Below are 17,921 nucleotides of genomic sequence, written 5' to 3'. Positions count from 1 at the left end.
AAATCAATGCCTTCAATACCTTTATCCTAATATCTACATGCCCAGCTCTAGATGATCTAGATCTTTTAGGAGCTAGTAAGCTTTCTTCACATCCTGCTGGCCAACAATCCTTATGAAACAGCACTTTCCATCTCTAAATTCTGTCTGTACTTTAAGCTACGCATGTTAAGCAGCTTGTGGGAATGAGCTGAGCTATCATTTCATGGTGTACAGATTAACTGAACTGAGTGTGAATTAAAAATCATTAGGTAAGGGCATGGGAGGACACTCGTGGATATCCCAAGAATGGTTATAGGAAAAAGAAACATAGAGAATAGGAAGAATCATTATAGCTCCCCAGAAGGCGGCAGTCCTTCTTTCTTGTGTTATCTCTCTTCTCATTACCTGAACCCCTTGCAGTCTTTACTGCTTTTATCTTTTCTATGCTACACGGATATGCCCATTTTTTTGATGGGGAATCAAGGGACAAAGAAAGAAAGGAACTTACCAAGGTCATATACAAGCTTCATGGCAAATTCACAGTTGAGTGAGGTTCTCCCAAGTCTAAGGCCATCAGCCCAATCAATGACATTTTAGTGATCTCATAAAGGTGAGAGATCTGTGTAGATGAGAAAAGCTGAACTATTAAAAAATGGAATGGAAGTAATAGAGACCTTTCTGCAGCACTTTCCCTGTGCTTTTTGGCAAAGGAAGGTTTCCATGACTGCAGGGACACTTCTGCTGGCTTGAGACAGACAAAGGACTTCATGTTTGACCTATGTGTGACCTAGTGACCTGAGCATAGGCTCATTTATTTTATTCTCAGTTCTATTTTACTGACAGGCTGTGCTGTTTTGGCTAAGTCACCAAGGCCTGACCTTCCTTAAATGTCTACTATACCCTTCTATTTGGATGTGCAGTCTGTGAAATTTACTGTCTGATTTTATGAGGTGCTGAGCACTTGCAGTGCTATTAAAGTGTGAAACATTGTGACACTTTTGAATATTTTGGCATTAGTTCCTTTATGTCTGTTTCTCATCAGTGTCTTACCTCCATCACAATACTTTCACACAGATTAATCAGGATTCATGTTGTGCAAAAGGTTGGAAATGTGAGCAGTGTCTAACTCTGAAGAATTATGAGTAACCTTCCAAAAATCCCAGTAACTTGGGAAAAATAGGTTGGTGGTCCTGATGTAGTAACTAAAGGAGCATATGTCCACAGCACATTTGTAAACATAATTTAGACCAAAAAGTTTATGCTTAGAACCTAAATTAGATGCTTACATTAGGCCTTGGTTTGTTTACTGAATATGATTTGGTTAATAATGTGGTGTTGACTATAAAGATACACAGGTGTGACATGTGAGGACATAGAATAACAAGCATAAATCTGTTAAGAGAGGAAACAAATGGAGACCAGCATTTACTGTGCTGCTCTGAGTGTCTCTAATCTTCACAGTCACAGTCTATTTAGCTCCTTAAGGTCTGAAATTTGGAAGCATTAGACTGTATTACCTGTAAAGCCTGAAAAAATGAATGCTTTTTAGGCTTCCATCTATATGGCACAATGAATCACTTCTTTTCTGTGTGCTTGTCCACAGAGGTGGCAAAACATAGCCTCAAAACCAAATACAAATACAGAATGATTAAAGGTGCCCCTGTTCTGTTTCATTTGTTTTTCCTACAGAATATGGTTACAGCACTGTTGCTGTTTTACTTATTACTATTGGATCTATGTTTGGTACAACCCTCATTTTATTTAACTCCTGTCAAGAAATCTATACACTCGTTTTACAGCTGTTTGTTGGTTTGGCTGTTGGGACCCTTTCTGGAGATGCATTGTTACACCTTATTCCTCAGGTAGGTAATACACACTTTTGTGTTTTTAAAATGTTGACACATATGCATGCACCACACACACAGAGAGAAAAGTTTCATTTAAACCTGGCTAATTCTCATCTGTTTAAAAATAAAGCTTTGCCTGAAATCTGTGAACCAACTACCCAGCATTCCAGTTACATTTGCACTTTGTACTTCAGAAAGAGATTCCAAGTAGTAAGAAGCAGAAATCAGTGAATGATAAATTCAGAGAAAATAAGGTTTCTATTTTCACAAAAACTTTTCAGAAAACTCACAAGTCTGGTGCAAGCTGGGTTTCTAGATGTGTATTAAACTCTTTCATGAGGCAGATTCTGTAACGGATTTTAGGAGAAATCGTTCAAAGGTTGTATGAGACATCCACAGTCCCCTCCACACATTTTTCCAGAGAACCAGGGGCTATCAGCCTAATTAATCCTGCTGCCTACAACTGTAATAAAATGAGTGCTATGATTTTTTCCTAAATTAATAAAATAAATTTTAAGAATAGGATAGTGTGTAAAACAGAACCAAATTTTCCATTGTGTATTCATTTACTTTTGACCGAGTCTCCTCTGATATAACATAACTGTTATGAGTAGACTTCAACTAGTCATTGAAAGAGAGCTTTACATCTTCACTTGAGATTCTGGTCAAAATGTTCTTCGTACTCAATACATCATCTCTGGAAGCAGAATTGGGAGAGTGGTTTAAGGAAGGCAATTCTCAGTGAATGTCAGACAAATGCGTTTCTTTAAGAAACACCTTTTGAGTGTGAAAGTATTCTCCTTCACCAGTTTTAAGTGACACATCCAGTAGCCTTTACTTTCAGAGCAAAGGAGGGCTACCATGCTGTGCCGCTGGGGAAAAAATGGAAGCACACCCACAAGCAGAAAGCTTTATGGATTATTTTCAATTTGAATTTACATCTAAAGATGATGCAAGTAACTCTTTAGACTTTAAAGATCAATATACTCCAAACAAAATATACCAAATATATATATATAAAAAGGGCAATTTCATAAAACTGTCTCTAAAAATGTTACTTTCACCGTTGAGAGATGATGAAATGTAGCAGACCCTCCTAATGATGCATTTCATCCATCTACTACTCAACTGATTAGCTCAAAACACAATTTAAGTTTGAAATAGATGGCAAAAGAACATTTTGAGAATAAATTGAATGAACACATTATGGTTTACTCTAGCAAAAATTATTAAAATATTGCCATTTTAATTTTTTTTACTTTATCTCTTTTTTTTAGACTCTTGGTTTACATAAACATGAAGCACAAGAGGTAGAACATTTCTATGAGGGGAAAGAATATATTTGGAAACTTTTGGGAATAATTGGAGGAATTCATGGATTTTTTCTGATAGAAAAGTGTTTCTTTCTTTGGGTAACACCACGTGACCAGGTAAAGCTTTGTATAATTTATACTTTAAAAAATCTCTTTTATTTTGAGATTTTACAGTGCACAGAATGTTAAAATGATTGCAGAAAATAATTATCATTTGTATGGAAAATAATTATCATTTGTGTGAGTTAAATGAAGCATTAAAAATTGCTTTCCAAAGTGCTGCTACCAGATTGACCTTCAATTTCTGTTTCGCTTTGCTCTATGGATTTTTTATGTTTCATGAATGTGTTCCATCTATCTATAATTCAAGAAGGAAACAGTTAATTGAATGTGTTCCATAAGAATACTTTCATGACTAGCACTGGAGCAGGTGAAGAGTATGTCTCCATATGAAATAGCAATGACAGTTGTTTAGGCTCTGTTTGAAGAGGAGGAAGACATAGATGTAAGCACAAGATATTTTCAAGAGTGATATCTTAAAATTTCCAGATTGTTTTTGACCCCTATCCCAATAGATTTGAAAATCTAATATATATGTTGCGGTCAGTAGAACCCAATCTTATATTAATAATATCTCCTTACTCACTGCCATGCTTGTAGTAATTCTATTACTTTATTTCAGTGTGGCTAGTGTCTGAAAATATGGTTATGTGCAAGGATATAAGGTAACACAAAGTGCCATGGCTCGTTAAGTTTCTCAGCATGGGAGGCTATCTTAATGTCACTTAAGAAGGCTAAGCCTTTGCTTGTTCTGCTTTACAGAGAGTTTAATGACTGGCCTGATTTAGATACATAGCAATGAGTCCCTGTTCCCACTATCTTTGAGTCAGCCATAAGAATATTATGTGAGAATATTAATAGCATGAGAATATTTTGAAAATGGCTATATTTGGGGTTTTTTTTGGTAAAATGTAGTCCTTTTTGTTACTTACTTGGAGAGAAGGGCTTAATCATCATCCCACAAATTTTTAAACTTGTTCTACTCAGAACTAGATGAATTCTCAAAGTTAATTTTTATACCCATCTAACCTTCAAATTTTAATCTTCAGTTTTAAAACAAAACAAGTTTTATCAAACCATTATGGTTGTCACTGATTTATCTGATTCACTTTTCAGGGGTTTTTTTTAACCAAATAAGCATTAGGAAATGTTGATGCCAGCCAACAATCTTTTTCAATAGGTTTTGTTTTGAAAAAAATAATTCTTATAAATGCTAAACTTTCACAAAAGGCTGAGAAAGACTGCACCTGTGTTCATTGGGTTTCAGAACTAATTGCAAAGCATCTTCATTCAGCAGGGCCTTTCTTTAGTTAATGGGCACTGGGGACATTCCCATGATCTTCCAGTGGAATCTGAATTAAATGAACATTCAGGCAGAGGCAAATCTACTTCAACCATACAGTTGGTAGGTTATCAATATGACATACTTCCCTGGTTTTATATCCTTCTTTCTCTATTCCTCAAAAAAATGAACCAAATTAATGTAATAAATCAGTTTTATTTTTCAGTCTTTATTGATTTGTCCTTTATTACATTACATGATTGTGAGGAATCTCTAGATTTTGAAGTTTATAATGAGCTTTTACAGAGATTTCAAACAGATTTTTACAATAACTTTTCTTAAGTGTGTATCAGATTGATATAACAATACACTTCCTGTACTACCTTTTGTTGATAAAATTCTTGAAGATTTTCCTCCTCCCTTCTTTTTGAAAATTTATCATACGTAAGGGCAGACTGTCCCATGGGAAAAACTTCACAATTTTCTGCAGTGAGAGTTAAGTGCTTAATTAGTGAACAGATGAAATCTTGGACTGTTCTTGGGCATTTTTCCACAGATTTGAAGAGTAATGTAAACAAGGTGAATATCTGGGAATAGTGCTTACCTATAAGAAGTTACATAATTTTCTATGGTCTGTGGAGAGTATCCAGACAGATATATCTTTGCAAACTGAATTGACTCATACCTTTTAACCTGTTTTCTCTTTCTCCAACAAACCTCTTCAGTTTGTAAGTAGTATCTAGATACATATGTTCCTGGTTATTTAAATCAGAATCTCCAGAGATCTTCTATAATGTGAACTCCATTTTACTAAAGCAGTTTTTATGGGTAAGAGCCTCATGAGCCACTGCTAATCTCTCAAACACAGTTGGGAAACTCTCAATTGAATTTGCAGAGCAAACAGATGAGTGAAGAATGTTTACTAGTTTGTGAGCCACGTCATAGCTTCCTGTTTATGATAATGACCGACCTTGTCATTCCTCTCAGCTGCAAGATCCCCCTAAAGTTATGTATCGGTCACATGAACTATTCTGGCTTAGCTAGTTTGCACAAGAGCAGCCAATTTTTCAGAATCATGCGAGTAATAGTAAGACAAACACTGGTTGACTAAGAAAAGCTTATAAATCCTTCAGGTCAGTGATTAGTCTTGCAGTTTTGACTTAGAGTTCAAAGAAGTGGCATGTGAATAAATATTGTAAGAGAAGTGGAACAATTACTGGAATTCATATGACTGGCTGCAATCATGGGAATTAAAGACTTTTATTTTTCCTTTAAAATGTAGAATTTAAGAACCAAATCCCTTCCCTTCCCTCCTCATGCTTCTACAGCACATATTCCACATCACAACCAAGCTAATACCAGCCAAGAAACATAAACTGTTTTGCAGCCAGTACACATCTCTGCTATAGTTTTTGGAGTGGTAGCTGCTGTCCCTAACAAAGCACTCTTTCGTGCTGCTGTTGACTCTTCACTGGCTGCCATAATAGCTTTAATAATTTTTTTTTTTTGCCAAAAAAGAAAAGATAGTGATTATAAATTCAGTTTTTCTAGTTTCAAGCAAACAAGTTTTTTGGCTTATCTCACCCTCACACAAATTTCCAATAATTTCTCTAATCAGAAAGAAAAGCCCCAGGGAGGTAGGGGGAGAGAGAGATTCCTCATGTTATCCCTTCTCAGCCCACAGTTGCAGTTTCTGTTAATTAAACATTAGAGCTGATGCATCAAATTAACTCTCTAGGATAAGGACAAAGATACTGTCTCTTTCTTCACTCGAAATAAGGGTAAATTTCACTCAATGCAGTGGAGTGTACTCATGTGCTGCTATGCCCATCCAGTGATGCCTAATGACAAGACAAAGCCCTAACTAAAGGCCAAGAGGCAAGGCACTGGAGGCTGTACCACCCTGAAGAAAAAACCACTATATTTTGAAAGGGTGTGGAACCTACCTATGATCATCTTTTTTAGTTTTGTGTTTTCACAAAGTAACTGTGAAGAACATGAACTCCAAAGAGACTTGTATCTACCCATTTTTCCTTGGAAATCCTATAGACACCCTATCCAGCAGGAAACTACTATCATCCTGTCATGACAGAATCAAAAGATACAATTTGAATTATAATGTCCCTTTTAGTTCTGCATTTTGCTCAGATTTTTGTGTATTCAAGCAGAACCATGATTTGCTTGCATTACAACAGTGCTTATGAACAACTTTCTTCCTACTTGAATTAGACTGTAATCTTTTCTGGGCAAGGGAGATTTCTGCAGGTGTTTCTGCAGTACCAATCAATCACACTGCCAGTGGTCAATAAATGATTCTAATGATATCTATGCAAATAACAGTGACTATCTTTAATTAAAAAAGCTTGAACTTATTTGATATTTTCCTGTATTTATAGCAGCAGCTGGAAGAGCCCCTTAACACTGATACATTATCTTTGCTTTTAACTAGAGAAGCCCAGAAGATTTTGAGTCTGCTGAAGTTCCTCCAGAGAGTAAGGCGATCAGCAAAAAAAGTTAGTATCAATAAAAAGAATAGACAAGTAACAGGAAAAGCCTTCAGACCTAAGATGGAATTGGAAGTGTGAAGCTGGCTTAGCTCTGCATTTGCTGTGTGCTACATCACCACATCTGACGGTGCTTGGCTACATAATTTAAAGACCTTTTCAGTTGCCAACGCTGCAATTGTTAATTCCATTAATCTTATACTGTCCATGCTTTAGTGTTTGTTTACTCACTGTTGCAAACTATTTTTCTAAAGCCTTTGCTTAAAGGGATATATTCAAAATTTAGTACAAAACAGATTTTTATAATTGTAAACTTTTCTTGGGCTTTTATTTCTGAAGGTAGTGAAATGATTGTTTTGTTGGCTCACTATACTAATACAATTCTGCTTCCTTCTTCTCTTACATGGTAAACCAATAGCCTCTTTAAACCGGTAATGATTTATTACATGTATGGAATTATGGGCTCATGATGGATAATCCGTTTTCTTCAGAGCACTTCAAAGTAATTCCTGTCTATCTTCTCTGTTTCATTGCTGCTTAGTCCAAAAAATGGGAAAATAGAGCACAAACCAAACTCTGCCTTTGACTGTACTTGTGTGACCTTGGTGAATTTAGTAGAGTTGCAGTCATTCAACTGAGGGAATGACATTTTAATTGAAATCAGTTTATTTACTATAATTGACTCCCCTTTATGTTGTGATCTCAGGTCTCAGGTCATCACTTCGATTTATTTAACAATTTCATTATCTTCTTCTAGGTTTTTAATATTCTTCTCTGTTCTTGTGGTCTTCATTTCCATTTCTGAGGCATTTGAAATCTGGATTTCCACTTCTTCGGTCTGACGTATCCAGCAGTACACAATCCAGTGCCAGTTTCAGTGTTACTATCTAGTCCATCTGTAGATGTTTCCATTCTGTTCAGTCATCACTACCTGCTAAAGCACAAACAAATTTTAGTGATCTCAATGTTTGTTCCAAATAACTAAATTTGGTGTATAACTAAATTTGGGATAGTTTCTGAGTAATGTTCGTTGTTTGGTTCCATTTTTTCCTCATACCTCAGTTTTACCTCTATATTAGAAATCAGTAAGTGAAACCATAGTAGGGAAGGGGGGTTGTTTTGTTCTAGGGGTTTTTTGAGAATACATATTTTCAAAAGTTTATATTGTTACACTTCTTATGAATAGCTAAATGCATAAACATACCTGGGTACCTTGATACTGAGCTAAATTTTAGGTGTTTTTTTCCCAAAATGGAATGGAATCTGCAGCTCTAAGACAGAAGCCTGACATCTCCAGAAATGCCAGACTTCACTGTAAATGCATGTCAGGTAGGACTGCAAGAGGAGTCAGTCACCTTAGATAGCCAGTGGGTTAACTCAGAAAGCAAGAAGCTACTGGAAGAAAAAGACGTCTCACTGGCCATCTCCTCATTCAGCCACAGTTGTTCTATCAATATCTGAAAAGATCAAACTAGCATTTTATATTTGGTGTACTCAGTGAGACTTTACATTAACTAGAAATATTTTTGCCGTATGAGTAATGAAAACATTGGAAAAGAGATCTATTTATGGATAAATGTTTGCTTTAAACTCTTATTCAAAGCTTAAAAAGATAATCTGTGGTGGGAGTCCTGTACCCATTAGCTTTATGAAAATTATGGAATAGAATTTGCTATGAGTTCCAATCCCCTATTTAAACAGAGAAAAGTATCAAAAATAAATTCAGGATTGTTTAAGAAGAAGAGGCTTTGTTGAAATAGTTAGGGTAATAATAGTTAATAGTTACTGTTGCAGCAGTTAATAGTTACTATTGCAGCAATATAATGTGGTGAGATAATTGCTAGTAACAAAGTTGCTTTAAAATAGGCTGAAAGTAAATTAAGATAAACAAACAGATTTCTTTATATATGCATCTTCTCAGCTTTCAGTCAAGCAAGTTCACAAAGCTTACATTTGCAATTGCTCCATAATGTTAACCTGATCCCTGTGTTGTATTATAGACAACACGCTGGAGTGAGTTCCAGTAATCATGTCATATCTTCAACAATCAGATGCTTGAATAAAACAGACTAATAATATCTCAGGGCAGGCCGTGATTTTGTCCTCACCAGTGCTTATTACAAATCACATACTTACTGTAATGCAGCAATCTATTATTTCTACGTAATTCATGCTTTGCACTATTGATTATGAACTGCCCATAGTGTTTACAAAGAACTGTGCAAACTGGGGACATCCACGTCTAGCTCTGTAAGCTGGCAGGAAAATCTAACAAGCCTGCCAATTTTTCTGAACCCACAGAGCTCCCAGGCAACTAGGGAGCATTTTCTGAATACAGTTGTTAGGCTTTTATGTGCTGTGTGTTTTTTTTATGATAGTCTGAAGACTTCAGTTCTAGCCAGTTTCTGTAAGAAAAACATCTTGCCCATCACCATAAAATGGTCTTCTCTGGAAAAACATTACTGAAGTGAAACCTTGTAATAACTATATTCAGACAGTTCTGTGCAGCTCCACATTAGCTCTTTAGACTGTCATGTTATGTCTGTGCAGGGCCAATGGAAGTCAGGAAAATACATGATGTTTAGGGCTCAAATCTTGACCCTGCTTCTTCAGGCATAAAAGCAACCCTTTGCAAAGTGTTCTGTCCATACTGTGTAGAGGGGAGCTGGATGAGTTTCCTGAGAGGCATTAGAAGGTCCTGCTTGTAAGAGTGTGGATAAAATGGACGGAACAAAGTACAGGATAGGGGAGCCAATTATATGTTGCTAAGCCTAGACATTGAGCCTATGTAAGGAGCCTCATTGCTACTTTGAAGAGATAAAATCCCTCCCCATGAATTCATTCAGCATGCTACATGGCTGTCGGGGTTACAGGGTGAATGGGGAGACTGTCCCTAATTCCCTAGCTTGATTTCAGTACTTTTATCACTAGTAGCACCTTTTCTCTCATGTCAGATGCCTGATCATGAACATCCAATGTACTGTTCCACACTAAAGCAAGGTCACAGAACAATAAGGGGAAGAAAAACAGCCATCTGCATCCGTGAGTGATACTGCAGACAGGAGGACTATGAGCATAACGGCCATTAATTGATTGGAACAAAAGTTGGAAATGAGCATGCTGTAATGCTGTGCTAATGGTGATACTCTGAGGCTTGTTGCCTTTTATCTCTATCTTTTACTGTAATACAATCTCATAAAAATCAGACCCTGAAAATACTACTCAGTAGTAACATGCTTTACAGTATTAAAACGTGCATTTGTGCATTTTCCGTGAGTGACGGTGGAAAAACTCCCACCTTTTAAGGAAAAAAAAACATCTAGAATGCAAGAAAACTTGTGTAAATTTCAGCAACCAAGGAAAGACTAATGGAAACCTTCAGGGTATATCATGAGACTGGAGTCACACCAAACTCAAAGGTTTTGTCTAATAGTTGACCCAGTAAAAATAAGAAAGCTAATTCCTGGTATTTGCATCTCTGAATGATTCTACAACCTGCTTTTTTGTTTTAAGTGTATTGAAAGAAGTATAATAACAAGGACAATACAGATAAACACTGTTGTCCTCTGATTATTATGACTTTTCATAATGTTGTATGTGAAAAACCCCAAATAATGTGTAACATAGCAAAAATTAAAATATCTGTTTGTGTTAAAACTTCTGGGCTTTTTTGTTGTTTGTTTTTTTGTTTGTTTTCTCCTAGGTAAGAAAATCAGCTTGTTAGCAATAATGGTTCTGGTGGGTGACAGTCTTCACAATTTTGCTGATGGCTTGGTAATAGGAGCAGCATTCTCATCCTCAACTGAAACAGGTGTGACAACGACTATTGCTATTTTATGCCATGAAATTCCTCATGAAATGGGTAAGAAATGTGTATGTGTATTTTTCCTGATTGGCTTTGTAATTCCAGGTGTCCCAAATAATTCTTTCCTGTATGACATTAGTGGGAATTATTCTTGCTTATAGCATCATGAACTATAACATTAATGTGCGCGATGGATATATAAAGAGGTTGTTGTCTTCTCTTTCCCCTTCACAAAAAGGAAGGGAGGCTTCTGTCCTCAATATTGGATGCCATCCCATCTCACCTTCTCCAAATGTAAATGCCATTGGGTCAAGAGTGACCCGTTATTCTCATGCGTACAGACACAAAAAATAGTAAGCTGTGAGCAAGAGCCATCTGTGCATAATGGGCATGCCTGACACAATGGGCTATCCAAGAGTTTTAATACGCAGCAGAGCCATTTAACAACATATTTCTCATGCTACCCTCATTCCTGCTGCTAATCAAGAGTAACAAGATAATAAAAAAAGATATATGACCATTTTACTAGTGGAAAGGACAGAAAGATCCTCCTATTGAACACTGACCTCAATTATCTCCTTGTGGTAAATCTTTCAGTATGGCTGAAGTTGTTCCTGACATTGTGTTGATGAACATATATAAGCTGGCAAATTTGAGATGAGAACTGCAGATTCTCATTCCTATTCTTAAATGACTGAAGATTTCATGTGCTGTCTTTGTAGAAAACTTCCCCAAACAAAACGGTGGGATGGGGAATTGCTGTAAAACCAGTAACTTTTGTTTGCATAGCAATGACCAAAATACTGAACAGTTAACTACAAAGACAGACCTTCTTAATTGAGGGGCAGTAGTGCCCCAGTGTCAAAGTGGCAATTCTACACTCAGAGAAGAATTTTTAAAATCTTTTACTATGGACCTGCTATGAAATCATTTATTTTAGAAGAAAAATCTGTGATGGGATTCTGATGTACAATTTACCATAGTTAATTAGGTCTGAAATCAGTGGAATTAAACTCGAACTGGAATCAGACTAGCATAGGTTTTTCTGACTTGCAGCACCTGTAAAACATTCAAAGACCATGCTGCAAATATACTCACATGATTTGAACTGGCAAGTTCCCAGCTGAGAAAGATTTAGAAACTCTGGGAAAGCATGTGACTTCACTTTTTCATGTATCCAAGTTGGAAATGTCACAGAACATCGAGAACTAACAGAAAGCTGTGCCTGTATACTGTATGCTATCTTTAGGAACAGCTAAACAAATACAAGTCAATATGGGTTTTTTGGTTTTGTTTTTTCACACAGGTTGAATTTATAACTAATTCTAGAGAAATCTAAGGGCAGTCCTCAATCATTCATTATCTTTGTGCATATCTTAATCTTTTTCCTTCATGTTTTATTACCAAGATTCTTACAAATACATTTATCAGCTAAATAATAAATTTTCTGTCTTTTTCTCTATGCAGGAGATTTTGCTGTACTGCTAAGTACAGGGCTCCCCACGAAGATTGCAATTTTGATGAATTTTATAAGTGCACTAACGGCATTCTTAGGACTTTATATTGGCCTTTCTGTATCAGCTGACCCATGCATTCAAAACTGGATTTTTACTGTTACAGCTGGAATGTTCTTGTATTTATCTTTAGCAGAAATGGTGAGAACTTCAGTCTATTGTTACATTTTCCTTTTAACACAGCCACATCACAGATGAGTGTCAGACAAATGCAGGTGGATGAACTTGGATGAAAAAGAGTTCAAAGGCTTCTTGGGAAAAGCATGTTGTCTGCCCTGTGTGTGTACAGGGCTTAGAAAAATAGTCTGGTTTTGTTTCATGCCGCTGCCATACTAGGTGTAATTAGTAATAAAAAGGTGAAATAACGGCCATTAAGAGTGTAATATTTGAGAAAGGCACAAAGGACTTTTAAAGGGGGGAAGGTAAACAACTTTTTTTTTAGGCCTGATAGAGTTACTCAGTACAACATAAAGAAACATTTGAACCTGCAGGGTTTTTTAAATTCTTGAATAAGTTGGTTACTTTTTTTCTTTTTACTGCCCTTTTCTTTATATATTTTTCATCCATTGCTTCAACATGAATTTGCTGTTTCTGAACTAAAATGCAAGATGCTTATCCTGTGCTTTTCCTGGCCAGTCTGTCTATCTCAGAGAGGTTTGGATGAGCTCCTAAGCAATTAAAAACCCATTAAATTGCTTCAACTTTTTCATATTTGCCCAACATTTTTCATACTCCCAGTTCAACAGCAATGATCTGACTATAGAAAAATAAAGTGTGAAGATGTACAGTAGGAAGAAGGTCTAAGGACTGTGAAAGAATGTGATGGAATCATAACTCATGCAGATGCCTCAGGCCATATCATTTATTGAAGAGATGGCTAACTGTTACACTTGTAACCATGCAGAACTTAATTACCTTGCTAGCTTTGTCACATGGCTCTTTAACCAATGTGTCTTAATGTAAAGTTGCTTGCAAGCTTCTAAACAAAGACAGAATATTTTGAGTGATTAGATCAAGAGGGGAAAAAAAAAAGAGGTCTGTCTCTTTATAAATTATTACTGTGTTTTTCCCAAGCCTGGCTGTCTCTCTGTTGTGTTCACTACCACCCCCCCACCTCATGCCAGAGATATCATTTACCAGGTTCAAGCATAATACTTTAAACCTGGTATGCCATGCCAGTATCATAACCTATTTAAAAATCTACTTGTAATAGTTGATCTTAGACCTTGGGTGTATTTTAGTCTATTTTTTCTACTGTCACAAAAGTAAACTGAACATCAAGTGCTCCTAAGAGCTTATGAGGGAACAACCTAAGGATCGTGGGTGTGTCAACAGTCCTGACTGAGGTGGTAAATAACAGACGAGAACACTGTATGAAGATGCATCTTGTTCTGACACAGAGAAATTTGGAAGTGAGGCTGCCTACCTACTCAATAGGCATGGTTTTACTAATGAGGCTAAGAATGATTTAGGCATATTTTTCCTTCAGTGTAGAATCAGCATCCATCAGGAATCCACAAGCTCCTAGAACAATCCCTGAGTCTTCAAAGCAATGTGCCAGCTGTAAATCCCAAGATATGACACATGTTTTCCCTTGTTCTCAGCTTGTCACCATGATCTTGTTCTTGATGTGAAGAGGAGAAAGAAGGGAGAGAGAGGGGAGGATCTCTCACCTCCCTTCTATTAATAGGATTCCAATCAGCCTTTCTCTGCATTTTGTCAAAAGAACTGCCAATGGGTTGCTCACCTATGTTTGTCAGAAGTGCAAGTGTTGAATATCACAGGGATTATTTTATTTTAAAAAATAGTCCTGTAGCACTGCAGGAATGTATAGATTTGAAAAGTTTCAAGTTTGTATAGTACATCTCAAAAGAAAATCAGCCATGCTTTATGTATTTTTCAACTTGCTCCACAGAAATAATTTGTATTCTCTGCTGCATTCTCATCTACATCAGTGTTCCTGCCAATGGTGTACAAATACTTAATGGTGTACAAAGCTTAACCATAATTTTCAGTATTTGTTTTATGAGCTTTCACATATTCATGTGCTTGTCAGAGAAGCAGTTAAATAAGAGAGCAGCCCTTAAATAAAACTGAACAGCCTCACTGGTTTCTGCATTGAGGAACATTGAGGGGTATGAGGTGGAGGTTCATTGACAGGACAGCACTGTGACACTGCCGCTGCAGTCAAGGTTGCACAAAACTACTGTGGTTAATTAAAAGCTTTTCATTTCTACAAATGGCATTCTAGCTCCATTAACAAGCAGGGTAGACTAATAATTTTAGAAATATGGGGGAAAGGACAAAAGTTAAAATTATTTATATCCTTCATCATTTTTCACCAAGGAGTTCTGCAAAACTTCATCTTCCCAGTAATTGGGGAAGGTGGAAGAGAGGAGTATTTTGTCTTGCAAATGTTTATGCACAGGTGTAATATTGCAATGTAAATTGTTTGTTGCTTCAAGATACCCATGTGAGTAAACACCTGTAATATTGTGGATTTAGTTGTTTAACCAAAATTAAATGCCCTGAAAAACACCTTTTTATGAGCAGTATAGTGAGATTTTTTTGTACTTGATATCTGTTTAGAGGTCATAAGTATAATTATAACTTTGCACTTTAATTAGACCTTTTCTTTAACATACATTTAATCTGAATTGAAACTTGAGACACCAATATATGGAATGAAACAGACCAACTCACTCCTAATGAATTGGTTTTTTGAGAAAACATGTCCCCTTTTCCTCTTGGGAAACAAACTTGAAAATCTTGTATCAGCCTCTTAAATGAGTATCTATGAAGTGATCATTATGGATAAATATTTATGAAATCACATGCATTGTATTAAACCCCAAGGACTGGGATGTCATTTCTGAGTGAGATCATATTGGTTTATATGGTTCCTGATCAGAAAGACTTACTGGCTAATTTGAAAGGAGGGAGATGGAAGCAAAAAAGACGATAAGAATATCAAGAAATAGGAGATGGCCAACCACTCCCTGAGGCAACTAACTGATGTTTCCTCTGACTAATCTTAAAAATCTTTCCGATTTTGGAGATAAAGGAGTATTTTTGAAGTGACTTATTGGGCTGTTGCAGTGCGGCAGTTGTGCCATATAAGCCCCAGCTTGGTAGAACTCCTGTTTAGCCAGTGCATTGTTGAGAGCCCCTCATGCCTTCTTTCAGCATGCTGCTTCCTAATTCTTTATATGTTTTGTGTGCTTATGATGAAAACATGAGCTGGAGTGGGAATAAGTAGTCCCTTGATTAAAAGTAACTTTTTTGCCTCCAATAGACTTCAAGCATTCGTAAGTGTGATGGCATCCAACAACTTGCATGTGGTGCTATCTTGCCTTAATTTGTGAAGTGTTTTGCATCTGCCAGTTGACTAGGCTTATGCTTCCCAAACAACGAGCATTTCTCTGCTGTACCACACACATTTGTGTATAGGCGAGTTCAGAGAGAGTTGGGGAACCATATACCATACTGTGTCAGCAATCAGCTTTTATTTTCAAAGAGATAAGCAGGGATGTCACACTAGGTAACGCTATAGAAATGGTCTGTGCGCTTGGTAACATGCACACAGGCTAGGTGGAGGGAGCAGAGATCTGCATGGGATATAGGAAGGGTACTGCCTGCTGAGAATTCCTTTTAAAAACTTTCTTAAGGACCTACTGTGCATGTGTGTAACTCATAAATTGGCACTGATAGCGACAAGAGAAAACACTAGCTTTTGCAGTGGGAGGGGAAAAAGTTTCCTATTTAGAGAATTGTTCACTCATGTGCTGGGGACAAAATAGACTGATTATAAGGATAAATTTAAAAGGCCAAAGATCTAGACTGGAACCCTGAATTCAGGCCTAGGTCTTAATTAACAGCTTTTACTTATATACAAAACAAAAACCACATGCTCCGAACATTTACAAGCTGTCTGTTCAGATTTTGATTTACATCAGAACTTTGAGGTGTTTACATTGGCTTTAGATTAAATGTTTCTGATGATCCTTAAATACAAATTAAATATAACTACATGAGTTTCTAAGACGCAAATTTGTACCATAATTTAAACCACTGCCTAGTTGTTACAAAGATCCCCGACCTTTGGGTTTGCCTGTTATTTTTATGCAAGACTTTAAAGTGGAGGCAGATTTTTCACTATAGTTTTCTTTTGGGACCATGCCAACTTCCAGAGAAAGAAGAGTGCAGGAGAAGCAGACCCAGAGATCCCCCTCTGACAGAAGGAAGGACAAACATAGCAAATAGATGTAAACATACCCTGTTAGCCTCCTTGGTGAACACCACTCCACTGTCTCCCAGTGGCTGATGCTGTTACTGTGAGGAGGCTGTAAAGAGCAGAGAGTATAAGTAGTTTCATTCAAGCACAGGCTGTGAGTGGAACAGGAAGGCAATGTGATGGGAGAGTGCCAGGACCACTCGCTCTTGTTTTGAAGTTCACAACAAACAGACAAAAAACCCCAACCAAAACCAAAGGTCAGTACCAGGCCATTGTTTTATATTTATTTCCAAAGTTGATGTGAAAGTATTAGCAGTCATTAGTGTCTCCCCTGGTGTCTACAATACGTAAGAGCATAAAGAATAAGAGAGTCTGAGCCTGAGGCATCATTTTCACAGGATCTGTTGAGACAAACATTTTGTTTAAAACTTCAATAAAAGTGACCATGTAGGGCAGAAGATCAACGTAAGTAGCTTTTAATATGATTATAAACAGCTGCTGCTCCTTTACTTGATTTAAAACTCACAGAGAAAAATATTAAAAGTAATTTTTTCAAGCATATTTTAAAAATCATGTTTTCTGTTTGTATGTTTAGTAAAGCCCCAGTAAATAGAAGTGTTGCCAGTTATTTCAGTAAGAGCCGGATTGACCCTATATATAGTACTGAAACAAAAAAACTCAAAGTAGTTTATTCCCACAAAAGGGAATCACTAATTTTACTAAATAAGCATTTCCTTACAGACAGCTGTATAAAATTAGTAAAAACTATTGAGAAGTTAACAAATTTTGGAATCTCATTTATAATTCTTGTCAGTGCTAGTAAAAGAACCAAAATGGGTAGAATTTGATTAATTTACATATTTCACTGTCAAGATTGGTGTTGTTACAATGTACAGAACATGCTACAGATTAATAGCTAAATTCAGAAACTTAGCATTTTGAAAGTTTTTTTTAATGAAGTTTGCTTTGTTTTCCCATAAGACTTTTTTTTCCCAGAGATGAATATATCTGGCTCTCATTCTGGTGTCTTATTCTTTTTTTAGCTTCCTGAAATGACTCATATTCAGACACGGCGACCCTGGTTGATGTTTCTCCTACAGAACCTTGGATTACTATTAGGCTGGCTTTGCCTCTTACTTTTGGCTATATATGAACAGAAAATTAAAATATAAGTTTTCTGTTGGAAATCTTAAAGTACCACTTATGACAGTGGATAGCATTATTCACAATTTTGTCATGTCTGCTGTAGTGATATATAAATTAAGTTGCTAGGATTTTTGTATCTGAACAGTAGATAATTATTTCACTTTATTAACTTATTGTTCAGATTTTGTAATTTTTTTTGTAAACATGAATGTTTAGAATTATGTTTTATTTGTTACT

At 36.4% G+C, this 17,921-nt stretch overlaps 1 protein-coding gene across 1 annotated transcript in view; it reads left to right on the top strand.

Annotated features, from left to right (window-relative positions):
* The window catches only part of SLC39A12 (solute carrier family 39 member 12), a 33,087-nt gene extending 15,377 nt beyond the window's left edge, over positions 1 to 17,710 (top strand). The window contains exons 6-12 of the mRNA XM_059818978.1: positions 1,669 to 1,841; positions 3,104 to 3,256; positions 4,494 to 4,604; positions 6,931 to 6,994; positions 10,689 to 10,847; positions 12,258 to 12,445; positions 17,582 to 17,710. Coding sequence (XP_059674961.1) covers positions 1,669 to 1,841; positions 3,104 to 3,256; positions 4,494 to 4,604; positions 6,931 to 6,994; positions 10,689 to 10,847; positions 12,258 to 12,445; positions 17,582 to 17,710 — 977 coding nt within the window. The remainder of the gene's footprint in view (positions 1 to 1,668; positions 1,842 to 3,103; positions 3,257 to 4,493; positions 4,605 to 6,930; positions 6,995 to 10,688; positions 10,848 to 12,257; positions 12,446 to 17,581) is intronic.
* The last annotated feature ends 211 nt before the right edge of the window (positions 17,711 to 17,921 follow it).

This window comes from Gavia stellata, chromosome 6, assembly GCF_030936135.1.
Source record: "Gavia stellata isolate bGavSte3 chromosome 6, bGavSte3.hap2, whole genome shotgun sequence".
Classification (NCBI taxonomy): domain Eukaryota; kingdom Metazoa; phylum Chordata; class Aves; order Gaviiformes; family Gaviidae; genus Gavia; species Gavia stellata.
The sequence above is the reverse complement of the archived record's forward strand: the minus strand, read 5'-3'. Positions and strand labels throughout refer to the sequence as shown.